The sequence below is a fragment of the Pezoporus flaviventris genome, unplaced genomic scaffold (genome assembly GCF_033815535.1).
Source record: "Pezoporus flaviventris isolate CSIRO_AGI_PZ_B2104156 unplaced genomic scaffold, CSIRO_AGI_Pfla_v1 ptg000569l, whole genome shotgun sequence".
Lineage (NCBI taxonomy): Eukaryota > Metazoa > Chordata > Aves > Psittaciformes > Psittacidae > Pezoporus > Pezoporus flaviventris.
In genome coordinates, this window is record NW_026893116.1 from 292,793 (window position 1) to 317,662 (window position 24,870).

At 49.6% G+C, this 24,870-nt stretch overlaps 1 protein-coding gene across 2 annotated transcripts; it reads right to left on the minus strand.

Moving 5' to 3' along the window:
- Positions 1-274: 274 nt before the first annotated feature.
- KPNB1 (karyopherin subunit beta 1) lies at positions 275-23,551 on the minus strand. 2 transcript variants are annotated; one of them, XM_061443930.1, is made up of 22 exons: positions 23,465-23,551; positions 23,104-23,162; positions 20,148-20,330; positions 19,122-19,322; positions 17,341-17,493; positions 16,459-16,518; positions 16,077-16,166; positions 15,781-15,891; positions 14,188-14,289; positions 12,759-12,983; positions 12,217-12,408; positions 10,921-11,051; positions 9,597-9,744; positions 9,277-9,348; positions 6,803-6,947; positions 5,130-5,212; positions 4,476-4,583; positions 4,073-4,216; positions 3,875-3,980; positions 3,435-3,549; positions 2,677-2,838; positions 275-1,789 (listed from the first exon to the last, which is right to left on the minus strand). In XM_061443930.1, coding segments are annotated over exons 1-22 (2,631 nt in total). In that variant the 5' UTR covers positions 23,505-23,551; the 3' UTR covers positions 275-1,788. The 2 variants fall into 2 exon arrangements, with proteins under 2 accessions (XP_061299914.1, XP_061299913.1); XM_061443929.1 differs by lacking the exon at positions 275-1,789 and having other exon boundaries at positions 2,673-2,838.
- Between the last annotated feature and the right edge of the window lie 1,319 nt (positions 23,552-24,870).

A 24,870-nucleotide genomic window follows, 5' to 3' on the forward strand; every position in this document is an offset into this window, starting at 1 on the left:
AAATGAGAAAGAGCCTCAAAACCCTGCACCTTCTCCAGGGGTTGGTTGGGTCTTGGCTTATTGCTGACAAGCTAAATGCAATGGGCCTATTCCTCAAAAGCAAAAGGCTCATTGAAGAGGAAAGGAAGAGATTCGGATCCTTCACGTGGCCGGGGGAAGCATCAGCAGCCGGTTCAGGTCCGAGTTGCCCATCAGCCTGCTGCTAGCGACCAAAACATCCTCAGTTAAAGGGTTCCCCTTTGACTGGAAAGACCAAGAATACAAAAAAAGGAAGTATTGGGGAATGTTTGACACCATTTTATTCATCTTCAACTGCAGTGGAAAAATAGAACCTTTTACAAGTGCCGTCTTGTGTAAGCTCAAGTCAGTATATATATATTTTCTATAAATTTCTCTTTTTCCTTTGTTTTTGAAGTGCAGCAAGAGACCAAATACCACATTAAACCTGATCAAATAAAGAGCACAAAAGGCCAAGCAGTTTCCAAATGGCATTTTTATCATCGGATCTTGGTTGCACATTGAATTTCGCCTCACTTAAAGCCGTTTGGTTTTGTGGGTTGGTTTTCTTTTTGCCATTCTCTTTTTTTTTTTTTTTTTTTTTTTGCTATTACCTGAAGTTTGCTTTTTGTTTTTCAACTCTTTGGCACAATTTGTCTGTGGGTGTCGGGGCTGCTACAAGTCCAAGTCAGGAGAGAGCTTTCCCTTTGCGTTCTCACTGCCAATTGGGAGCACTGAACACTTGTAACTTTAGTTTTGAAGCCTGAAATCGCCTTTGCCATTTGCTTTCCAGTCCCTCTAAAGCAAGAGGTTGGGGTCGGGTTGGGTTGGTTTATTCTCCCCCCCCCCCCCCCAAATTTCTACATTCACAGTTGAAACAATATTAAGGAAGGAAAGGCGCTTGGATGAACCGAGATCATGGAAAGCGGCACCGGGAACGGGAGCTCTGAACATTCGTCAGTGTTTCCCTAAAATAAAAAGCCCTAAAGAGCGACTTTCCTTATTTTTTATTTTTTTTTTAATTATCATTTTGTCTTTTTTTTTGTCTTTTTCCCCTCTTTTATTTGTACATCTCTTACGCTGCATCAGTAGACTGAACTCTGGTTAGTTTATGAAATGCAACAGCTAACCCTTGGGTGATGGTTTGTTGGGTTTGGTTTTTTTTTGTCTTTTTTTTTTTTTTAATCATTTTGTGTGGTTTTTGGGACAAGATAAACTGCAATGACTCGAAGTTGAGAATGTGGATACCGCCTCATTCACACACACTCACTCCTAGACTGAAAATCCTTCACCTCCTCCTCTCATCCCATCACCGAGCGGCAAAAGGTTAGGGCAGGCGGCTGGAGCCCTTGGCTCCATCCCTCTCCAGCAGCCCAAGCCAAGAGCACCACAGTTGAACCCAGTCTCCTCTCCTCCCCACCGGCCGTGTTCCCCTTCTACACCGGCCACAACAGAGAAGCTGGTCCTGGTCTGCCTGAAGAAGAGACTCGCTCATTCCATGGACAGAAATCGGCTCATTCCCTCTTCCCAAAACCAGCCGGCGCCGGGATTCCTACGCAAGTCAGTGCTCAGCTCGCTGACAGCGCTGCTGCTGCGGCGGGGATTCACAATGTGGTGTGTTTCAAAGCCTCACTCACACTCATCCTCTCATTCCCAAACATTCAGCATCCGTGCACACTCCTCACTTCCGCGGTTGGTTTTGTTTTTGTTGCTTTTGTTTTGCTTTTTTTCCTCAAAAAAAGATTGGAGATTTCCAGTGGGGGCCTCAGGTGTCATCCCAATGGTAACAGATCTGTAAGCAAAAAGGGTTCATCAACAAGCAACCCCAGCCCCGCGGGCAGGAGGTGAAGCCGAGAGTAAGTGGGGTAAAAAAGTGGCTTTGCAGAAGCAAGGGAAAAATACATAGGGACACATTGGAGCTTCCCCTGGTGGGGTGACAAAGCTGTGCCACATTCATTGTCCCAAATGCACTTACTCCACCCTACCTCCTTTCTAAATGTGCTTCACCAGAATCACAGGCTCTGAGTACTTCAAGTTGGAAGGGACCCTTAAGGATCATTGAATCCCAGAGTGGTCTGGGTTGGAAAGGACCTTAAGATCATCCAGTTCCAACCCTTGCCACGGGCAGGGACCCCTTCCACTGGAGCAGCTTGCTCCAAGCCCCTGTGTCCAACCTGGCCTTGAACACTGCCAGGGATGGGGCAGCCACAGCTTCTCTGGGCACCCTGTGCCAGCGCCTCAGCATCCTCACAGGGAACAACTTCTTTATTACCCAACCTAAACCTCTCCTGTTTAAGGGAGCTCATTGAGTCCAACTTCCTGCTCCTCGCAGGACAACCTAAAACTAAACCATAAAGACAAAGAGTGCTCTTCAGATACTACTTGAACTCCATGCAGGACTGAGGAGACAACAAGGCTTCAGCAAAGGGACACATTCCCCAACACAAGACCCCCCCTTGGTCTGCACCTGGTCCTGTAAAAGCCACGCAGCTCCCTGTGCTCCTCAGTTTGTATTTGTTCTGATAGACAAAGACCACAGATGGGGCTTGCTGACAGAGAACCACCCGAGCTACAACCTCCCAGAGCACAAGGCTTTGGGGAAGCATCTCTTTCAGACTCAGGAGTTTAGCCAATTTCACAATTATGCAACATGCAAAGGAGGTGGGTGGAAGCCCTTACCAAGCTTGATTCTTCAGTTTTCTCAGCTCTTTAGTCGCCCAGGTAGCAAGGGTTTTTGTTTTGTTCGTCTTGGATCTTCTTCCTTCAGTTAGCAGTTCATGTATCATGGGTCTAGATTCTACTAATTTCAGGACATCTTTCCCAAACGCTGTACACAAATCCCTGCAGAAGCAGAGAGAGAGAGGCTGTAAGGCTGAGTGTCACAAGCAGATGTTCCACTGTGATCAGCTCTTGCAAGCAAAGAGAGAACTGACTCACAGCTCATGTCCTTTTGAGGATGCTGCATATGGTCACTAATTTCAGCAGAGGAAAACTCAAGTCTCCTGGAATTGTGACTAACAGGAGATGTTCAATCTCCTTGTCCAAAGACTGATCTCCCCCATGTTTCCTTCCCTAAATTCCATAGACAAGATTAAACCCTCCTGACCCTCGTTCCTCCATACCCAGGGAGCTGAAGGTGGAAGCTGGGGGGGGGGGGAGAGCTCGTTTTTAAACCCAGGTCATCCTTGACCAATCCTGCATCTGGGATTTCTGTAACACACCCCCAGTGCTCACTCCTACCTAAGGATTTTCACCCTGTCAGTTAAAGGACCTCACCTGCAGAACCCCTTCACCCCTTGGGTTCAACATCCAACATGCCAGAGCTGACACTAAACGCTTCAGACAGTCATAAAAGCACAGCTTCAAAGAGGAAGGCAGTTGTATAAAGGTTTCTATCTATCCAAAGAGCATGCTTGAAATGGGATTGGGATGCTTACCCTATCAGTCCAGCAGCGCACGCCACTACAACATCGGTGTGATCCTCGTCTCCAGCAATGTGGTCAATGTAAGACAGAATAAATTCTACTCTGGGCTGCACCAGCATCACATCCGCTGGAAGGGAAGAGCTTGATGAGAGCAGGGTGAAACACAGGTTGTGTTTTAACACAAGCCCTTGAAGAGGGCTTCCAGGATAGCCCCAAACCTGACCCCAGAAATGCTGAGATAGGGAGAGGAAAAAACTGCCAGAGGAAGAGGAGCCGTAGTGAAGGGCTCCAAACCCATTCCCAACTCCTGGCAGTAAAGCATTCACTCCCACACAAAGGGAATGAACAAGGACATGCCCTCGGATGTGACAACAGCTTATCCAAGCCCAGCTCTTCCCATGGCCCTTTCCCACCTCGAGCCCAGCAGCACCACAGCAGGACAGAGTACTCACGATGCACGTTTTCTTGGTCTCCTTTCAATCCCTGGATAATTCCAGTGTAAGCTTCCAGGCAGCCCTCCCTCAGCTCATTCAGGTAATCCACCATGTCATAGTCAGACTGGAAAGGCATCAGGAAAGGACCACTCAGTGGGTGCACAGCCCTTCCCTGGGGTTTTAATGCACCAGAGAGGCACAGCACCACTGGCTCACCTTATCGACCTGTGCTTGAGAAGCCTGCTGGAGGGTGTTCAGTACAACGTCGAGGTACTTCTTAAACTCTCCTCCAATGGCAAGGGCAATATCACCAAACACCGAGAGAATCTCAGGCTTCACAGACCTATGAACGTTTTCATTCTGGAAGAGATTTCAGAGCAGTTACATTCAGTGGCATTGCTTTTGTGAGGAGGGAGGAGCTAATAAATTAGGCCACTTCCTTGAAACGCACATCCTCACCCCCAATAAATTTGGATTCCATTCAAATAGTAAGCCAGATAGTTGTCAAACACGAGATCTTCAGAGCATGCCTAACACTTCTGCTTCTCCCACCTCCCACTTTCTTCTCAGTGTGCAAGCCAACTGTTACTAACTGGCTAATGAGAAGGTAAACACTCACCCCCAAGTTCTCCAGGAGCAGCTGCATAACCTCATCACAAAAAGGCAGGATGTTGGATTGCAGGGCTCTGCATAAGTCACCAACCAGGCCCACTGCAGCCAGACAAACCTGCAAATAGAACAGCAAGTGAGACACCCACCCAGTGAGTCAGTCTTCCATGTTCTATCCTTGCAGCTTCAGCTTATTAAAGCCCTAAGTGGTGAGAGTCTGCACCCATTAAACGACCCTCTTAGAGCAGATGAGGCTCTTCCTTAACCAGCTGTATCACCAAGCTGCAAAGAGCTCAACTTGCTTCACCAAGGGCAGGGGGAAAGAGATCCAGCTGCCAAAGCACTTGGTGTGAACACAGCAGCTGGGTGGTCGAAACATCCACCCCACAGGGAGCACCAGGACTTGACCTTCTAATGGGAACACACAGCCAGCAGCAACCTCTTTCCTCATCAAGGCCAACTATTAAGTGAAAACACAGGTGTCAAGTCAATGAAGGCCTTTAAAGAGGAGGCTAAATCTGTGCATGCAGCCAGTAATTAGAGAGAAGTGGGGCTGCAATTCTGGTTTCATCACCAGAAGCTGTGGTATTTCATGGATGAAATCAGCATCCAGGAGCAGATGAGAACTTAGATTGTGAACAGGGCTGCCTGGTTTGACCTCTACCTGGTACTCAGCGTAGTTCTTCAGTCCAATGCCAAGGAACGGTTTGAAGGCATCCATGTACTTCAGAAACTCTCCACCTAAGACTGTGCATGGAAAACAGTCCAGTTAGAAATCCCAACTTAAGGCGTATTTGTTGGACTTGAACCACACAGCAACCCACCATCATATTCCACCCAACCCCAGTCCTTGTTAGGTTTCACAGAAGCCCAACCAATCAGTTCTCCATTAGACACAGATCATCTAGGTTGGAGAAGACCTTTAAGATCATTGAGTTCATCAGTTACCCCAGGTAATGCCACTAAAACCATGTCCCTAAATCCTTTTCTACCTGGTTTTTGGAACACTTCCACCTCACACACAAACCAAGCACCGGTGGCATGTGTCCATCTGGACTAAACAGGTTTGGAAGTGCTCAGCTCCTCGCAGGCCTCTGAACACAATCACCTCCTGTGCTTAGGCAGGATGGTGAGATCCACCTTTCCCCATCACTTTACCACCATAACAGCTTTAACATCTTCCTTCTGGAAAGAGCTGCTTGGCCTCTTCAGTGGGCTCGTATTTAACCAGGATTTGAAGTAAAATATTCCTGCTCTTTGCAGGCTCCGACCCTGCTCCAAGTCACTTGCAGCTCTAAGACCACACATGCAGACTTCTCTATCCAAAAGTGAAGGGGTCTTGGTCTCAAGAGGAACACGCTTCCATTCCTGTGTGCAATGATCCCACTCAGCCTTCTCATTCACTTCCCAGCTTCCTCAGGCAATCCCACGGAACATTCTCAACAGCAGTCTGATGAAGACCTGCCCTCAGAACACACCGGTGTTGGAAAGGGCTTTTCCAAACAGCCCAAACTAGCTCTGCTGCACTTCAAAGGCACTCTCAGACCAATCAGGGATGCGCTTCCATTAGGAACAGGTCCTGTCACCTGCTAGCCAGGATAACAGCCTCAGGAAAAGACGACTCAAATGAGCCTCTCTCCAAAATCATCTCCCTGAAGGCCATTTCCAACCCATGCCTGGCTTTTATTAGAGGGAAAGCAGCAGTGTCAGGCAATGAGGTTACGGGCTTCCAACAGCACCTCAACTTTCCCACTCCTTTGACAGCAGTGCGTTCCTAGAGCTCTGAGTGATGCCACATCCACCACCCTCTAACCCAAGCCACGCAGCTCAAAGTGCTTGGAACACCACAACTCGATTTTCCCCGCCCCACTGGGACCCACTCTAAGGCTGATCTTTGCCCAAGTGATTTCTTTGAAACAAGAACAATGACTGTAAATCTACCCCTAACAAAACTCCAGGAACCCACCATGACTCACAGGCAGCGGTAAGTATGAATCATGAAGATAAATGTGTCCTGCAGCAGCTCAGGGACCAGGTTCTGCTGGGCACTCTATGAAGCAGCACTAGAGGTGGGTTTATTTCCTGGCAGAATTTGCATTTTAACTGTGTTAACTGAAACCAAACCATTCATTCATGAAACAGCCCATCATAACCAGCCACTCGCAGCTTCACGGAGCGACGAGGTGAGATGTGCGGTCAAAACCATACCCCAAGCAAAACCAGGAACTCATCATGGCTTTTGCCATACAGACAAAAAAGAGAAGGAAGGAAACCCAGTTCCTGCCCCAGCTTTGCCTCTTCCTGAGCAAAACCCTTGCTCTGCAGCACAACACTGACCTTCCACCAGGGTGCTGACTGCCATCAAGGCATCCTCCTGCACACCCCCCGAGCCCGCCGTGCTCTGGAACATTCTCAGCAGAGATGCCATCACCACATCAGAGATCTGCAGAGCATCCTGGTGCTGGACCTTCCGGAGGACGTTCTGCGTGGGGAAAGGGGAAAGAGATTGTAATTGCTTCCATCTCTGTGAGCCTGGATTGCTCCTTTCCATCCCCTGCGCTCGGCTCTGAACACTCGTGACCGCATTTGGGCTGCTAAAAACGAAGCTGCTGTTTGAACTCCGCTGCTGCAAAAAAATCTGCTTTGTCAGTGCAAGTGCAAAGTCCCATTCATTTTAGCTGCATTCAATTTTCCAGCTACAGAACAAGCTGAATTTACCCTTCCTGCTGCATAGGCTATTCTCCAGGCTTTCCATTTGTAAGCTGGCATTAAATGTGACCAGCCTGTACTTGGCCCTATCAAAAAAAAGCCCTTTTCCATCATAGCAATGTGATCACAATCTCTTGCTGCCAAGCATGGGTTGCATGTAAGCCTTGCTTCTAAACCACAGAATTAAACTCCAGCAATGCTGGCTGTTAGGGCATAAGCCTGTCCTTACTGCTAAGTGCAGTTAAACCTCTCCTTACTGCTAACTGCAGTCAAACCTCTCCTAGCCAGGAGGAATGGGGAACAAATTAACACACAACCACTGCAAAACACACTTCCAGGAACGGGTTTAGCAGTGAGATGTTTGCAAAGCAAAACTGATACCTGATGACAGCGAGCAGAAAGGCCAAGGGAACACCTCGGGTAAACACCTGAGCTTAACCTAAGCTCTGCTCCCTACAGCTCTGCCCATCCCTTTCAGCACATGCACTACAGAACACAACCTTGATGTCTCCTGATTCCAAAGAACTCTGCATTTCCTATGTAAATAGAGGCTGTTTGCTGAGGTTTACTTTAGTCTTGAAGTACATGCAGCCATTACTGTGAATACTTGAGATTCAGACTTTGTGATAAAGAAGCAACACACGTTTACAAGTTAAAAGAAGTTTAATCCCTCCCCTCCTACACTTCCCAGAGGGAAGAGCTGAGATCCTAGATGCTGAAGGCTCCCCATTAAAACCCAACATAAAGCAGGATTATTCCCATTTACCCATTATTTGGGAAATTACCCTAAAAATTGGCGAGAGAAAGGAGCTGCTGATGGGCTTTTGAATGAGCAGGATGAAGTTCAGGATTACCCAAAACAACCTGGAGGCAACCCCCAGGAGACCTCTTAACCTTGCTTAAGAGAAGGGGAAACCAAATGGGATAGAAGCAGGCTGTTACCTGGGGGTGAGGAAAAGGCTCCTTTTGTTGGGCTTACAAGAACAGACAGCACAGCACAGGTACCACCACCCAGCAAAGCGATAAATCTGAGTGGAGGGAGATGCTCTGCTTTTATTTCAGGTTACAGAGCACTTTAACACCTCTTCCCTTCCCTGAGCTGCCCAGAGCCACGTTGATGCTGAATCTACATCTAATACTGAGCTTTAAAGCAGCACCTTGTCAGTAAGTTAGGCAGGACAGCCCAGCACCACCCTTCCTGCAGCATGAACAGGAAAGCTTCCATAGCAACCACCACCTATTGCAGGATGAACCTCCTCAGCAGTTTTTTGGGGAAAAAAGTGGCTGTTTAGGTTGGAAAAGACCTTTAAGCTCACTGAGTGCCACTGTAATGAAAACAGGCAACTTCAGAGGTTGATCTTCCACAAATGTAACTTTGCAGAGGAAAACACTAAGGAATTTGCATAGAGATGATTCATTGATATTCACCTACAAAGTTTCAAAGTGCTTTTGGGATCAAAAAGGAAACAGCTACAGAGCAGAGTTTGGAAAAAGCTTCTGAAGCAAATGAGAGATTTAAACTCCCCTTGCAATCAATAGGAAGAGACTAGGAAAATCACTGAGCAACCTGTATCAAAGTAACTCCAGGACAAAGCAAGGAATGGAATGGGGAGGCATCAAGACCACTTTGTAGGAGTAAGCAAGGAACTGGAATGTGCTGGCACTCCCAGTCACACGGGCTGTTCATTACCAGATGTTTAATTTCAAGGACACTCAGTGCATTTTAATTAGTGCCATTTTAAATAAGAACACCAACCACAAGAGGCAGATGAGCGAATTAAAGCCATTATGGAGGGGTTTTGTCTGTGCCAAAGCAATTGTTCAGCCTGTAGCCAACCTAAGAGCCAATCTGAAAGCAAATACACCCCATAACATGCTGCAGACCAGTGTTCTCTATTCATACTGCCCTAGACTTTGTAAGTCGTACTCTACTGAAGCCTTCTGAACTTTGCATCACCCCATACACATCAGCTGGGACTCAAGATCCCATTTCCTCATTCAGATCTCCTCAACAGGCCCATGTCTGTATCCTCAGGGGCACGGAAGCATCTCTAAAAGCACCACTTTCCCCATCACCACAAACACAGGGGACAGAGACTTACCTGGAGAGTAGCACAAAGGAGAGACTGAAGATCATTGAACTGGATTCTGTCGGAAGTGCTCTGGATATGGGACTGTAAAAGAACAAAACCCCACGTGTGATCAGCCTGTGCCACCATCTACACCACCCCAGTGGATTCTGACAGCACTGTGAGCTCCAGAGATTCAGTGTGCTCCTTCAAATTTAAGGCAAGAGGTACTGTTCAGAAGTGTAATGCATCTACCCACCTCTAACAAAATAAACCCACATTATACCCTAACATATGCACTCAGCAACAGAACTCCTTTTCCTACCCCAGACACACAACGGCAACAAACCCACCTCCATCTGCAGCACTTGCTGAAGTCGTTCCATGATGACCAGAGTTGTCTTTTGGACAGCAGGGTAACAGTCCTTGGCACTGTTTTTCACTATTTCCATCAGAGATTCATATGCAGAACTCCTCAAGTTATTCTGGTGTCCATCAGGCCTGTAACAGAAGGGATGTATTTGCAGCTCCCAATGCTCAGGCTTGCTTAGAAACAAGACTCTTTTTTTTAGTATAGCAGCTAAATTTTGGTGTTGTGACAAGCAGAAGCACTTGAATTCCTGGATTCCAAGACTTGAAAGTAACTGAAATTTGTGAAACTACTTTTGGAACGACTTTTCGTTTGCTATTAATAATGACTTCCAATATTTTCAGTCACTGGCAAGCAAGAACAGGAACAGAAAAAGCCTCAAACCCACATCTCCCAGTGTGCTGTTCCTCTGTCTGAGAAGAGCTGGTCTCCAGAGGTGAGCAGCATACATTACTACCTCTGCCATCCCTCCCAGGCCTCGGCGAGGGTGTTAAATCTGACATAAAGCCAGCTGAGATCTGTGCTAAGATGACTGATGGGCTTTGGAGCCTTGAGCCAGACACTGTGCTTCTGGTTGGATGTCAATTAGACAGGAAGAGTTTTTAGGCTTTGAACTGTTCAGGCAGGGACACCATTTAAGAAGCAGTCCTGCAGCAAAAGGCTTCAACTGTCGATTGAACTGATCTAAGGAGTGAACTCTGAGCTGTCAAGACACATTCGACCTTCAAGGCAGGATATGGCTTCAGCCTTACCCTTATTCTTGCATCTGCAGAGCTGAGAACAACATTTTGCCTCATCTATTTATACTGCAGCTTAGCTGGGAAAAGGGCAGCATCCAGCTTAACTAGGTCCTCATCTCTTCTGGGAGTACCTGGTGCTCATGTAAATGGCTGTAACATCACAGCAACAACCAGGGTATAAAACAATTCCAGGCAAAGGAGCTGCACCATACACACAGATTTCTAATGACATCTTGCTGCAATCCTGCTTATTCAGTGGCCTCGGAGCCAACTTTGCTGAGCCTTAGGACTACTGAAACTGAGTGTGGGGTCTTCAAGGTAAAACACGGAACGGGTGCTCCTGGAGGAAACCCCACATTTCCCAAAAGCAGATATGCCAAAATACTGCCAAATTATTCGGTGTGAACAGCTTTCTTCTAGGGAATTAGCATTCTATATTCCATAGGATACAAAAAAAGCCCAGTTCTGATAAAACACCGTTTGCATCTAAGCTGCAAGAGGACGAGCAGCCTGAAGGAATGAAAAGCAGCATCTTTGCAGAGCTTAAGGCAGTGATTTCAGTGTTACCTATCTGCAGTCTCCAGAAGCTTCTGAACTATTAGCTCAAATGAAGTAGATAAGCAGTAGGTTGCTGGTTCTTCCTGATCGTCAGCTACATCTGCAGCTTCATAGGCAGCTTCAGCAAGACTAGAGAAGGCCTGAAACACAGAACAAACATTACTATTACTCAAGGGAGTTTACCCTCACAAGCCCAAAACCAGATCCCAGCAGTTTTCATTCTAACAAGACCACCCCAAACACGTGCAGGGCGAACAGCTCCCTCCATGGGCAGTGCCCTGAACGCTGGTCCAAGAGTGGTAAGAAGTTCACACTTGGAACATGAACCTGCAGGGTGGTCATGCTGTCTGCCAGCCAACACCTGCACAGCATCATTGGTCTCAACCACCAGTAGCTGTCAAGAGATTTCCAACTGCAAAGCAATTGTTAACGCTCTGAGAGGTGGGTTGGAAGAGTTGAAAGCCTCCTGATCTTCACCTTCAGTCTAAAAACACATCATCATCATCTTCAGAAGACAAAAGCCACAGCTACATGGGCTTTTGCCAGGATCAGCAGATCAGGGCAAAGCTTCCCCACTGATTAGAAGTCTTCAAACCTCAGGAATACCAACAGACCAAATTCTGTCATTTCTACACCTTGTTTTGACATGCTGATGCTCATCTCAAGCTCAGTTCTTACTGAGCAGCTCTCTTTGAAAGGCAGAAAGGGAACACACTCCCTTTACAGTAAAAGATCAGATATGCTGTTTGGTAGTAGACATCCATCAAGACGATGATACAACTCAAGTTAGCAAATCAACCCACGGGACAGTAGCTCTAAGTGAACAAGGAAATCTCATGCTCCTCAATTTAGCTCTGGAACCACTGCAGAAGCAGGCTGGGGTAATGGGAAACAAAGCACCATATCCCTTAATGTTAAGGCAGCAATCCAGCTGTCCCCAAGAAAAAAAGCTCAATCCCAGCATGCTTTTTCTAAACAGCTATCAGGGAAAGCTTCCACAGCAGTTTCAAACCGATGAATATTATAATTTCTCTCCTTAAAATCCATTTCTTCCTTTATTCTTTCCTACCAGAGCCCCAAAGCAGACTTGAGATACCTACTTTTGTGTTAACCACAGTTGTGTGCTGGATGACCAAGCCATGAATCATCTCTGAAATCCATTTAATTCTGAGTATATATACATTTGGGTGTGTGCATATATATATATGTATGTATGTGTGTGTGTATTTGTATATATGAATATGAGCTACATTCCCCTTGTCAACAGAAGCTTATCCCACACCCATCAGTGAGGGGCTGCCTTACCCAGCACACGTTGGAGGCCACTCTGGGCTCAGCACTCAGGCCCTCCATCAGACACTGCAGCAGTGGAGCGAGGTAAATGTCATTGATGGCAGCTTCAGGAAGCATCTCACAGATCCTGCCCACGGTCCAAGCAGTCGTGTCTCGAACCACAACACTGGGGTCCTTCATTAGTTCTATTAAAGTCGGCATTGCCTACAACAGCATGGCAAATACAGGTGATTTTAGGGCAATACATGGAAACAGACATTTGCCACCACTTTGGATTTGAATGCAGCCCCTTGAACTGGTATTTTAAGATTCATAAAGTTATTTCTCAGGGCTACGACTTGAGAACTGGATGCAGTTATTCTGGAGCCCTGCATGTCTGTGTGATTCAGAGCTACGTAACCAACCTACTTGCCCTGGGCTACCAAACCTCACTCAAACATCATTAAAAGGTGACATCCTTTTGCTTTTCCTTAGATTAAGAGCAATGGGAAAAGCCTCCCCCAGATAAATTAGGAATGCTCTGAAAGCCTCCAAGACAACATAAGGAATCTTACCTGTATGACTAGTGGTTTGAGCTGGTTAGGCTCTGGTCCTTCCAAAATGCAGCCAAAAGCCATCACAGCTGCATCTCTGTATCGCCAATCCGGGTTTTTAATGTGCTCTTTAATAAAGGGCAGGACATGAGGAACTATGTCATCTTCACAGCAGGTCGCCAGGAGCATGAGGCAGACTCCTGCTGCTTTGCAGGGGTTCCAGTCGTCATCATCATCATTTTCATCCTAAAAGAACAGCACCCCTGGTCAGGTTGGGGGGAAAACATCCCTTATCCACTCGCAGGCAGTGCATCCGTGTTGGATTACTGCAGGAATGCTGCCTTAATAACCAGGCTTCATATTTAGAGATTAATGTAGGTCTGGAAGTACCACCTGCATCTCTGGCAGAGAAGCACCCCGAGTTACTTGCATCATCTGTATCCTTTCCACCCTGGTGTAAGGCTGCTGGCTCTTTCCTGACACACCTCCAGCAGCCTCATGCATCTTGCCAACTGCTTCTCTCTCATCCAGGTTGAGCTTTTGTTCCTTTGAGCCATGCCATTGCAGAGTGGCCAGTGTAGTTAAATAGCTTCTTCCCCCCTGACTGGCAGCTCAGCCACCTCCTAAATTCCTTTGAAGCTGTGTACCTGTGATTCTCTCATCTGTTTTAGCTGTCCTGGTTTAACAAGCTCTTTAGAACCTCCTGCAGTTTAACTCTCTGCATCCAAGCAGACAGCAATACAAAACCAGGGAACCAATTCTCTGGCTTCACTAAGAGCACCAAGCATTTCCCCAGTTCACTGCAGTAAGCCAAATGAACTTCGTCCTGGATGGCTTAATTAACAGTTTTCTTTCATAATTAGACCTGCTGCAGCAAATGATACCATTAGTTTTGATTAGGCTGCAAGGCACAGTCCAAACAAGTCCTTATGAAGTGCTTACTAGGTACTCAACAAACATGGGCCTCCCAGTTCAAGTAGTAAAGCCCAAGAATTGCATCTCAAATGATGCAGAGCCTGTATATTGGGTTTAATTTCCCAAGCATTTCATGGGGAATACAGATTAACTGTACAGAATACACATTAACTCTCCACCCTCTTCAAAAACCATAAATATAAGCACGAGTTAACAGAACTCAGCATTAAAGTGACACCACATGCAGTCTGACAGGCTCAGCCCTAAAAACGATGCCTCATTCGGTCAGAGTGGTGCATGATGTCTCATCCCAGCCCAAGGACTGCCATGAAAGGTGCTCTGAACATGTTGCACCAGTATAAACCACCCCAGGGCACCTAAAGCACCTCTGGGACCCAGCATCTCAAGAAGTCCCCTATGCAAGGGAGCGATGACCACCACTGCCAATCTCCTCCTCCATGCACCAGCAGAACTGCTGTCCCAGGACACAGAAGCAGGGGTTTTCTGGACACACAACAAGGATCTGGCAACTCACCTGTTTTGTTAATGTCTGTGTTAGAATGGGGACCAAATACTGCAGCGCTCCTTTCGCATAGAACTTGCTAGTGTGCTCTGGGGGCCTTCCTTGCTCTGCTGCCTAGAGAAAAGAGGTTACACAATGATTCTCAGTGGCTATCTAGCAATGAAGTCTGACTGATGAACTCCAGGTGTCACAAGTTCCCTTTTGCATGCTTTCCTCTCCTTCCCAACACAAACCTGGAGTTACTGTAGCACCCAGGAGCCTCAAGGACACCCGGCACCAATCCCAGTCCTACCCAATAAGCAAGTCCCATTTGCCATTCCATGCACGTAGAGCTCCTCCTCCTTCCTCACATGGGACAAACAGGAATGTTTTCAGTTTGCAATCACCTATAATTAACAAGTGACCCCAAGTGGAAGCAGCAAAAGGTCTGCAGTGCACAAACTAAACCTACGTGCTGCTGCCTGTCCTTTTATCCTTGCTTTTTTGGGCATTCAACATAAATATATATTTAGCTACTTTTAAAGATGGATATGATTCATCTAGAGCCCTTCAAAGTTTAAGCTGTTATTGATCTCTCCAGCTAATTTATGCAAACAGCATCTGCCTGCACACCACCACCCCAAATTTATCTCCATCCCCATCCATTGTAAGGGATAATGATTACTTTCCTTTCAGCCCACCACTTTATTATTAACTCATAAATACTGGATTAGACAGAATGTGATCAACCTTTTTGCACGCTGGGTTAGGACTAAGTCCTGTCTCTTACATGTCAACAACACAGAGCCCACCAGGCCTCCAAGACAGCAGGGAAGTCAAGAAACGCTCTCTCTTCAACGTGTTATCTCAGGTACTCAAGATGCTGCCTTAATGAAGGAACAGCTCAAAGATCTTCGTGATACTGAGAATCTGATGGTATGACACCATGCCTAATATATGTATGTGTTCAATATACATGTGAACCTTACAGGAGCAGCTCGAGTTGACTTTGGAATGCTCACAAGCAATCAGGTCGCTGTCACGTACCATTTGCAGAAAACCAGCACTTGTATGCCACAGCATGTTCTCATCAAAGCTGTCAGAGGATCTTTATCTCAAGCAGCTTCAATTCCCAGGCAGGCTGGCATTTAAAACCATTCTTTTCTCTTAAAAAGGCAGTTCACCCCAATCTAATCCAGTAAGCAAAAGGGGTTGCGTTCAAGCTACACTAAATGCTACAGAGCCTAGAAAGCAACCCAACGAGTTACAGCAGCCCCTGTGCTACAGGCTTTGTACTTACCCTGAAAAGCAGAATCAATCAACCAGAGTTGATAGTCCCCAGGCTAGCAGCTAAAAGCCAGCTTTGTGCTGTCTGCAGCACATGGAACACCCACAGCCACCCAGCCTTCGTGCAGCCTCAGGTCTCAGCTTCGGTCATAGACATGCATCACATCACATCAGAGTGGTGCATGGTGTCTCGTCATGGACCCACGAGTGCCACACAAGGGGCTCTCCCACACTATTCCACTTGGGAGAACAGGGTGTGGCTCAAATACATGAGCTCAGCATTCCCAAAGAGACGATCATGGGCACTTGCTGCTTTCCAGTGGTCATTTGGAAGCTCACCTCGGATGCCTCGATAGCCAGGTCCATCTCCTCATCACAGACGTTTGACCAGAACTCGATCCCTTGCAGAGCCACCTCATCTATGTCACTTTTCATTGCTTCAATGGTTATCTTTAGAAACGTGAAAGAAAGGAGGGGAGAGAAGGATGTTTTAGCACGGAGAGGGATTCCCAGCGTGCAGTCACAGCCAAAGAAAGCAAAGCAAACCAGGAACGTAAGAAAACCTTTACTCCTGGATTAGGGCAAAGGAGCACAGGAAGATCAAACAACAAGGGATGAGAAACGTGGGTACTCACAGCAAAAAGAGCAGGCCCCATGTATGTCTCCATATACTGATAATAAAGGGACATTATCTTCACCAAGTTCTGTAAGGCAGCCACTCGTACCTGTCAGAGCAGAAAAGGGATCAAGTGCCTTGCAAACCAAACTGTAGCCCACCATAGCTTAATAACCTGGCCTGAAGTTTGCACCATAACTACAAAGGTCTTTACTAGGAGGATGCAAGTTGCTGCTTGTGCATTTACAACATCTAACTTTTAAGTCTAAAACTCCTTTTGAGTACTTAGAGCCAGTTACCAGAACAGTGTTTACTCCATGTAACACCTGACAACTTGCTGATGCCAGAGCCAGCTTCCCCACAAAGGTGCAGGGATGAATCAAGCCCTTCATTCCACTCACCCTTGTATCTGGACACTGCGTTGCTTCACAGACTACTTGCATAATAAAGTGCCTTTCAGACTAGAAGAAGAAATAGAAAAGGAACATTAGATTTGCCTTATAAAAGCATTCAAGTCTTTGCATCCTGCCTGTGGAGGGTGTGTTTTGAGTCTGGCCTAGTACAGTCACTCACGCAGCACTTCTAAGGATGAAGGACCAGTACAGGTTCCTATTCACTGCAGTATTTCATACCATTTCTTCCCCAAAATGGGAATCCCAAACTTCCAATTTAAAAAGCACTTAACAGACTGTCCAAAATAGAAAGATAAAGCAGAATAAGTTCTCATTAAAAGACCTTCTAAGCTGAAGGTTCAACACAAATTCCATCTTCCCAGCATCTCCCTGGTAGAGACCTAGAGGACAGACTTAATCGAAGAAGGAAAAGGGAAATCAATAGATTTTCCTGCTCTGGACAGTCTCATTCCAAGGCCCCTCTTCTGAAGCCTCTCACAGGCCTTCCTCCCCCAACAGTTTCCAGAGGCAAAGTTAAACCTGGCTTGCTGCCACACCACTTGAAAGGAAGTGCTGATCCAAGCTTGTACGCTCGCAGCAGCATTATAGGGTAGTCTGATTGGGAAGCAGAGCATCTCACAGGCTGAACTCTAAGGTCAGCTCAAATGTATCCAGAAGAAAGCCAGTGACACTTCCTTTCCATTGATGAACCTCTGAGAGGTTCCACAGTATTTCTATGTCACGACAAGCACACACCAGACCTACAGAAAGGAATCCAAGTCTCAGCTGCAACATGATTATGCATCAAAACTCAGCGTGGTGCATGATTTCTCATCACAGACCATGGATCCAGCCCTTGCAGTTTAAGCCACGAGTTGTCACCCCCCTCACCTCTTTGTCAAAGTTTGCTTTGGTGAATTCCAAAGAGTTCAGGAGTGCATTAGTAGCTGCTAGCTTCACATTGTTGCTGGGCTCTTCCTTTCGCATTCCCTGGATGATGGCTGTCAGGATCTCATTGGATTTGTCCTGAAGCTGTTCTGGATCCTAAAAAGAAGTGTTAATAAAAGTTATCTGCCAGCTGAAAAGCTTCCTCTGTATTTTAAAGCATCCTAAGTTTGATCCTGAAATCTTCAAGTGCAAGTTTGAAGGTGTTAAGGAAAAGAAGTCCTCTGTTCACCGCGAGGACTGGAACACAAGCACAAGGAATTCACCCACCATTGTGTCTTTACAGCTTCTGGGACAGGAGAGATCAGACTGAGCTGAGCAGATACTCCTGATACTCAAGTCACCAATGCTAAATAAACTCCACTGTCTCAAATAATAGGCCAAAAAGCTTTGGACTACTTGACTTCATTCAATTAGCAAGTTAAACCATACTGATTTCCAATTCCTTTATACACTGGGCAGAGATCTGCGCCAGCAGCTGAGGTAGAGACTTTCAATGGTAAAGTTGCCAATATTTTGAAATATAGGGAAAAAAAAATACATTGCCTGGACAAGGAGCAAGGAGAGTTAACAGCCATCAGTGAAACCAATCCCTTGCAGCCTGATGAAAACCCCAAACAGAAGAGTTCCCTTTCTGCCTCATTACACTGAGGCTCAATCAGCGAATGCTGCACGTACATTCTCCAAGGCATTCAGTGGCACCAAAAAACCAGCAGCTAACTTTGTTTTCCAGTGGAAGGTCAGGCAGCACCCAGGGATTTAGCAATTCACACTGGATACCTGATGCAACACATTGTGGTACTGCAGACTGTGCTGATCATCACAGAACCCCAGGCTGGTTTGGGTTGGAAGGGACCTTAAAGCTCATCCAGTTCCAACCCCTGCCACGGGCAGGGACACCTTCCACTGGAGCAGCTTGCTCCAAGCCCCATCCAACCTGGCCTTGAACACTGCCAGGGATGGGGCAGCCACAGCTTCAATGACACCTTCTGGAGAAGGTGTCTCAATGAGCTGTGCATCAAAACCTCCTAAATTAAGAAATCAAGGGCCTCCTCGTGCAAGATGGAAGGCAGTTGTCAGGTTTCCCCAACACAGAAAGAAATCAAAAGCTTATCACTCATCTGTAATGTTTTACATGGCTGGATGTTCAGCTGAAGTTTTGTAGCAGCAGCCCTCACCATCATCCAACTGCAGCAACATAGACTTCAATCTGAACCTTACGAGAGATGCCCTGGATTTGTGCTGTGAAAGCAGGTCAGTCCTTCCAGGTACCATCCTCATGTTTACTGCCCATTGTTCTGCCAGCACAGAGGCATCCTCCAGACAAGTATTAAAAGACAGACCCAAGGAAGCATTACAGCCTATTGGGTATCATCAAATGGTTTGGGTTGAAGGGACCTTAAAGCTTCTCCAGCTCCAACCCCTGCCACGGGCAGGGACCCCTTCCACTAGAGCAGCTTGCTCCAAGCCCCTGTGTCCAACCTGGCCTTGAACACTGCCAGGGATGGGGCAGCCACAGCTTCTCTGGGCACCCTGTGCCAGCGCCTCAGCACCCTCACAGGGAAGAGCTTCTGCCTCAGAGTTCATCTCAGTCTCCCCTCTGGCAGGTTAAAGCCATTCCCCTTGGCCTGTCCCTACAGGCCCTCGTCCAAAGCCCCTTTTAGCCCTCTCAGCCCGGCCCCAGAGCACTTCAGACATACTCAGCCCAGTCCTCCACATATACTCACGATGTCCTGACAGATGTAGCCAATGGCCTCCAACGTCGACTCTTTCATGTGCTCTGTGCTGTGCTGGTTTGTAACGTTCGTTACCAACTGGGGAATGAGCTCGGGCCACTGGTTCATGGGGATCTCTGCACAGGCAATGCCAGCCACACACTGAGAGGCCGAGCTGGGCCTGTACGTCTCTGTACCCAGTGTCTGCAAAACCTGGGGAGAGATTGGCAGGAGATGGTGGTTTGCGTTGGTGACCGAAGAGAGATGGGGCACTGTTATCCAAATCACCCCCCTTCCCCAAGAAAGCACTTTGTTCTGCTTCCTCCTGCTGCAAACAAAGCCATGACCTCAGACAAATGGTGCTTGAACTCAACTTGGCCATGGCTGCCCTGCTCAGGAAGTGAGATCCAGCTGTGGGATTGCATGGGCTTCCACCACAGCCTTCAAATCCCATAGACAACGCTGCGTGCCGTGACTCACCAAGCAACTCCTTGTCTTGGAAAGCAACATTGCCAACGCTAAACAAATTGGGGGTTAACCCCCCCCAGGTCCTCCCCACTGGTTATGCCAGGATAATCTCAACAGGGCTGAGTAATTTTCTTTCCTTTTAATTGCAATTTGTGTGCTCTTCAATAACTGTTTCGTTCAGAACTGAAGGGTGCACATTTGCTTCAGTATTCCCAGTTATACCCCTTCATTTTCCATCTATTCACTGAAAACCCACTGGGTTTCTAATGACACTTGACAGAAAACCATAACAAAGTGGGTTTGTAGCTCCACTACCCAATAGCACAGCTCCTGTTTGCACTGCAAGCTCCCCCTTCGTGATCAGCAATACAGGAAAAGCCTAAAGTGATGTCGTCATCACCCACCCAACCTTATCCTGCTCTATACAGACCCTATTAACATTACAAGACATATATAAAGGGTAAGGCCGACTTGTATCAGGTAGGTACTGTTCCTCAGGTGGAAAAGGATGGACAAGACCCCCATGGTAAGGAAACAAGAAGAGAAGGAGCAAAAAGGGACCCGACTTACGTAGTTCTTGACCTCCCTGCGGGCGTTGGCGTCGATGGCGAGCCATCTCTGCTGGTACTGAGCCTTGATGTCGGGGTCCTTGGAGGTGAGGGAGTTCTTGATCTGCAAGCCGGCCGCCACGCGGGCAACTTGGCTGTTGCCAGGGTTTGCCAGCACTCTGGACAGTTCCACCAGGAAGGTTGGCTGGGAAGAGAGCCGGGATCAGCACCACCAAGGAAGGGGAAAACCCCTCCCAGCACCCCAGAGGAAAACCCAAATCACCCAGAGAAATGGGTCCATAAGTCACCAAAGCTCCTTCTCTATGAGGCCATGATGAAACCATCACCACCACAGGGGTCTACCCTACGATTACAGGTGTTAAGTTCCTAATCAGAACTGCTGGGAAGCAGCATAAGCAGGCATTGGCTTTGCTGGACTTAATTATTTTACCTTCCTTGCTCCTCTCTGCTTTAAATAAACCACTGGGCTCACATGCCAAGATAGGTATTTTCTGGATGGGTATCAAACAGGGTGAAGAGTAACTCCCTGCTACTTGGCCCTCGCTTCAAGGCAATACCCAAACTATAATCTAACACAGGCATTGCTTAAGTGGGAAATCAGACGCTGCTTTGCAGGGTTGGGACATTACAAACTTCCTCCTTTGCCATCAAAGGGGCAGAGACACGCATGGGGATCACCCCCCTCTAAAAGGGTGTATGTGTGTGGATAAAAATACCTGGCATCCGTGCCACTTGCTATTGGTGCGGGTGAGAATGCCTCCAACATTGAAACCCCTTCCTCCGAGTGCTTTATGTTTCAGAGGCTTCCACTGTGGGGAGCTTTCAGCACTGGAGCTGCCCCTCCAAAGGGTTCTGCTTCCCAGGAAAAGCTTGCTAGGAAAGGCTGGAAGCAGCTGTGCCATCCTCAACCCGTTTCCCACCAAGCAGGAAGATGCTTTTCCTGAACCTACATCACACACAGTTACACACAACCCGCTCCTATAACGTCTGTAACACAACTTCAGAGACATACAAAGGTTTCGGGGCACCAAAAAAGCCATTTTTAAAACCTCACTTCCCAAAGTTCATCAGAACCCTTGAATAAACCCATTACCTTGGACTCTGCATTACCACTGACCAAGCACATTCCTTCAAAAGGAGATTTTAGTTGGGCTATCCAGTGTGTTCAACACTGAAACATGGGACAACTCCAACTGATGAGCACAAGCCACTGGATCCTCTCAATGCAATAGACAAAAGCCCTGCAAATACACACACTAAACCCACCTCCCAAGCATCACGTTTTACACTCGGGTTTGATTTAGCATTTAAGAAGTCCCCAGGACAAAAAAAATCAAAGTCCTGCTGTGTTTGCACTGAAATTGAAAGGCGAGGAAGTGTCCTTGGATTTCTCATCCATAAATTAGCAATAAACCATTCGGATTTTCATGGAGCTTTAAGGAGAATTCTAGCTGAAGGTGAGAAGCGTGACACGAAGCCTTCCAGGCCTGAGGCTCAAAGCAAACGCAGATGTGTGTGACCTCAGCACTTACATCTATGGGAAGTGTCAATGAGAGCCTCAGAAAAGGGTCTAAATTAACTACAGGGAGGAAATGAAGAAGAACGAGCTGCTCTGCAGGTGCATCTCCATCAACCAGCTGCAGGACCACTTCCAGCTCGGCTGCTGCCCTGAGCACAGAACCTCTGGCTGGACCCTGTAGCTGCTACCTCTGCCTATCTCAATCCTGTCCCTGTGATGGGAATTGCCCTGAAGCCTTCATCTTCCTGCCAAACCAAGCCATTAACTGACCTCAGAGGCTACATGGAGCTCCTCAACCCCTGCCCTGTGCTGGACCGCTCCACATCAGGACACTCATTTTTAGCCCCATCTTCCCTACCTTGACCTGGCTCTCACAAGGCAGCAAATACAAAGGAAACCTTGGAAAACTGGCATTTTAAAAGCCTGAAAGGCAGGATCACAACCAGCTCCAGCCATCACCCTGCCCAGGGTCCTCGAGTCCAGCCAGGGAGATCCTGAGACTTAGCAAACACCAGTTCCAATGCTCTATGACCTTCCCAGTGTACACCAGGGTATGGAACCACAGAACCCCAGCCTGGTTTGGGTTGAAGAGACCTTAAAGCTCCTCCAGCTCCAACCCCTGCCATGGGCAGGGACACCTTCCCCTCGAGCAGCTTGCTCCAAGCCCCTGTGTCCAACCTGGCCTTGAACACTGCCAGGGATGGGGCAGCCACAGCTCCTCCGGGCACCCTGTGCCAGCGCCTCAGCACACCAAAACCAAAGACTTTGAACCCAGAAGGACACGATTCGTGCTCCTGATGCTAACACACAGATAACAACAGCAACGCTGGGCGCTGGGACCCCCTCAGATGCATTGAACCACCCCAGCCTTTCCGAAGGGCTCCGCACCCCGCTCCGCTGAGGAGCAGGGGGAACGGGGCTGGGTTTTTTTCCTCTATTTTTGCCTTTTTAACCTTTTTTCCCCTCTTTTCACTCCCTTCACGAAGGTCACGGCGGGAGCTTCGGCCCGGCCTGCCCTGACCCCCCCCCCCCTCCCCGTTCCCCGCGCTCCGGAGCTCGCAGCCCGCCGGCACCGAGCGCATCGCGGCGCTGCCGCTGCGGGGAGCCCGAACCGGGCCCTGGGGCCGAGGAAGCGGCGGGGCCGGGCGGCGCCCGGGGCAGCGATGGCCGCGGCCGCACATGGCGCTCCCGCAGCCGGCGCGGCCCCTTCGCCCGGCGCCGCGCTCCTATTGGTTAGCGGGGGAGAAAGACGCGTTGCTATTGGCTGGAGGAGGAGAAAGACACGCTGCTATTGGCTAGGCGCGGCGGCCGGGCGCGGGCAGGGTTAGGCTGCGCCCCATGGCGGTTCAAGCGGGGTGGGAGGGGTGGGGGGGGGGAGGGGAAGCGCCCGCCACCGGCCCCGTTCCCGTTCCCCCCGTTCCCGTTCCCGTTCTCTCACCAGGTTCTCGATCGCCGCCTGCTCCAGGAACTTCTGCGCCGCCTCAAGCTCGGAGCGGTCTGCGGCGGGCGGTGGAGGTTGAGGGGGGGGGGAAGGAACCGGCGTCAGTTCAGCGGGCGGGCGGGCGGCGCGCGGGGCCCAACGGCCGCGGCCCTCAGGCGGCCCCCGCCGCTCCCTGCCCTCCCCCGCTCCCCACCACCCCTCCCTCCCTCCCCGGGCAGCGGCCTTGTGGGGCCTTCCCCCCCCCCTCCCCGCGGCCCATACCCTGCCGGGGCCTCAGCCGCCGCCTCAGAGCTGCGCGGCCCCCGCCCCACCGCGACCCCCCCCCCCCCCCCTCCCTCCCCGTTCCCGGCCGCCCTACCCGGCGAGACCGTCTTCTCCAGGATGGTGATGAGCTCCATGGCGGCGGCGTGGTGGCTCCGGCGGGAGGGAGGGGAGAGGAGAGGGAGGGGGGGGAAAGCGGGGCGGAAGGGAGGGGAAGGGGAGGGGGGGGGGGGTTTAGGGTCAGACGGGGCCTGTGCCGAGGCGGGTGGTCCCCTCCGGGCGGGGGGGAAAAGGGGAAGGGGAAGGGGGGGAAACGGAGGCAGCGGCGGCTCCGGGGCTGCTGCGGGCGGCGGAGGGAGACAGCGAACAACCGGGGTTGTGGGGGGGGGAAGGAGGAGGTGCGGCGGTGGCCGCGCGCGCGCGCACGCACACACCGAGCAGGGGCCGGACGGGCGGCGGAGGGATACCAGGCGCGCGCGCCCCGCGCCGCGGCGCTGATTGGCTGGCAGGGAGCGCGATGCCCATTGGTCATTTGGGGGGGGGGGGGGGGGGGGGGGGGGGGGGTAAGAGAAGAGAAGGGCGGGAAAGGAAGGCAGGGGGCGGGGCTTCCGGCGGCGAGCGCGGTGATTGGGTGGCGGCGAGGCGGGCGCCCCCCGGTGGCGCGCGGTGAACGGGAGCGGCGGACACGTGGGGGGGCACCGGTGAACGGGGCGGTGGGAAAGGAGGGGGGGGGAATCCCGCCTACCCCCCCTCGGTCACGTGCTGGGCCGGACCGGAGCCAGTGGTCACGTGTTGCCTCGGTGCGGCCCGGTCCCCCTCGTTAAAAGAGTTTAAGGCCGGTAACGGCGGCTCCGTGACCTGCAGGGCTCTGTTCCCTGTATGGCCCCGGGAGGGAGCAATTAGTAACGCGATCAGGCTGCGGCCGGGGAATAAAGGAGCAGCGAGGCCGCAGGGAGAAGGGAGGGTGCCCTGGCGGCCCGGCCCTGCCGCCTCTGCTGCTCCCGGTAATGAATCATCCCCTGGGTATGTTTTGCGCCCCAGAAACGGGATCGGGGTGAATGCGGCAGCTCTGCATAGGCGTGGGGGGCCCAGCACAAGAGGGATGTGGAGGTGCTGGAGCGAGGCCAGAGGAGGCCATGGGGATGCTGCGAGGGCTGGAGCAGCTCTGCTCTGGAGCCAGGCTGAGAGAGCTGGGCTGGGGCAGCCTGGAGAAGAGAAGGCTCCTGAAGGGGAGACCTGAGAGCAGCTCCAGTGCCTAAAGGGGCTGCAGGAAACCTGGAGAGGGGCTTGGGACAAGGGATGTAGGGACAGGCCAAGGGGAACGGCTTTAACCTGCCAGAGGGGAGACTGAGAGGAGCTCTTAGGCAGAAGCTCTTCTCTGTGAGGGTGCTGAGGCGCTGGCACAGGGCACCCAGAGAAAGATGTCCATACGTCGGGATTTGAATCCTGTTTGTCCTACTGCTCTCATCCTGTTGCAGACAGCGTTTCCTGCATCTGTCTCAG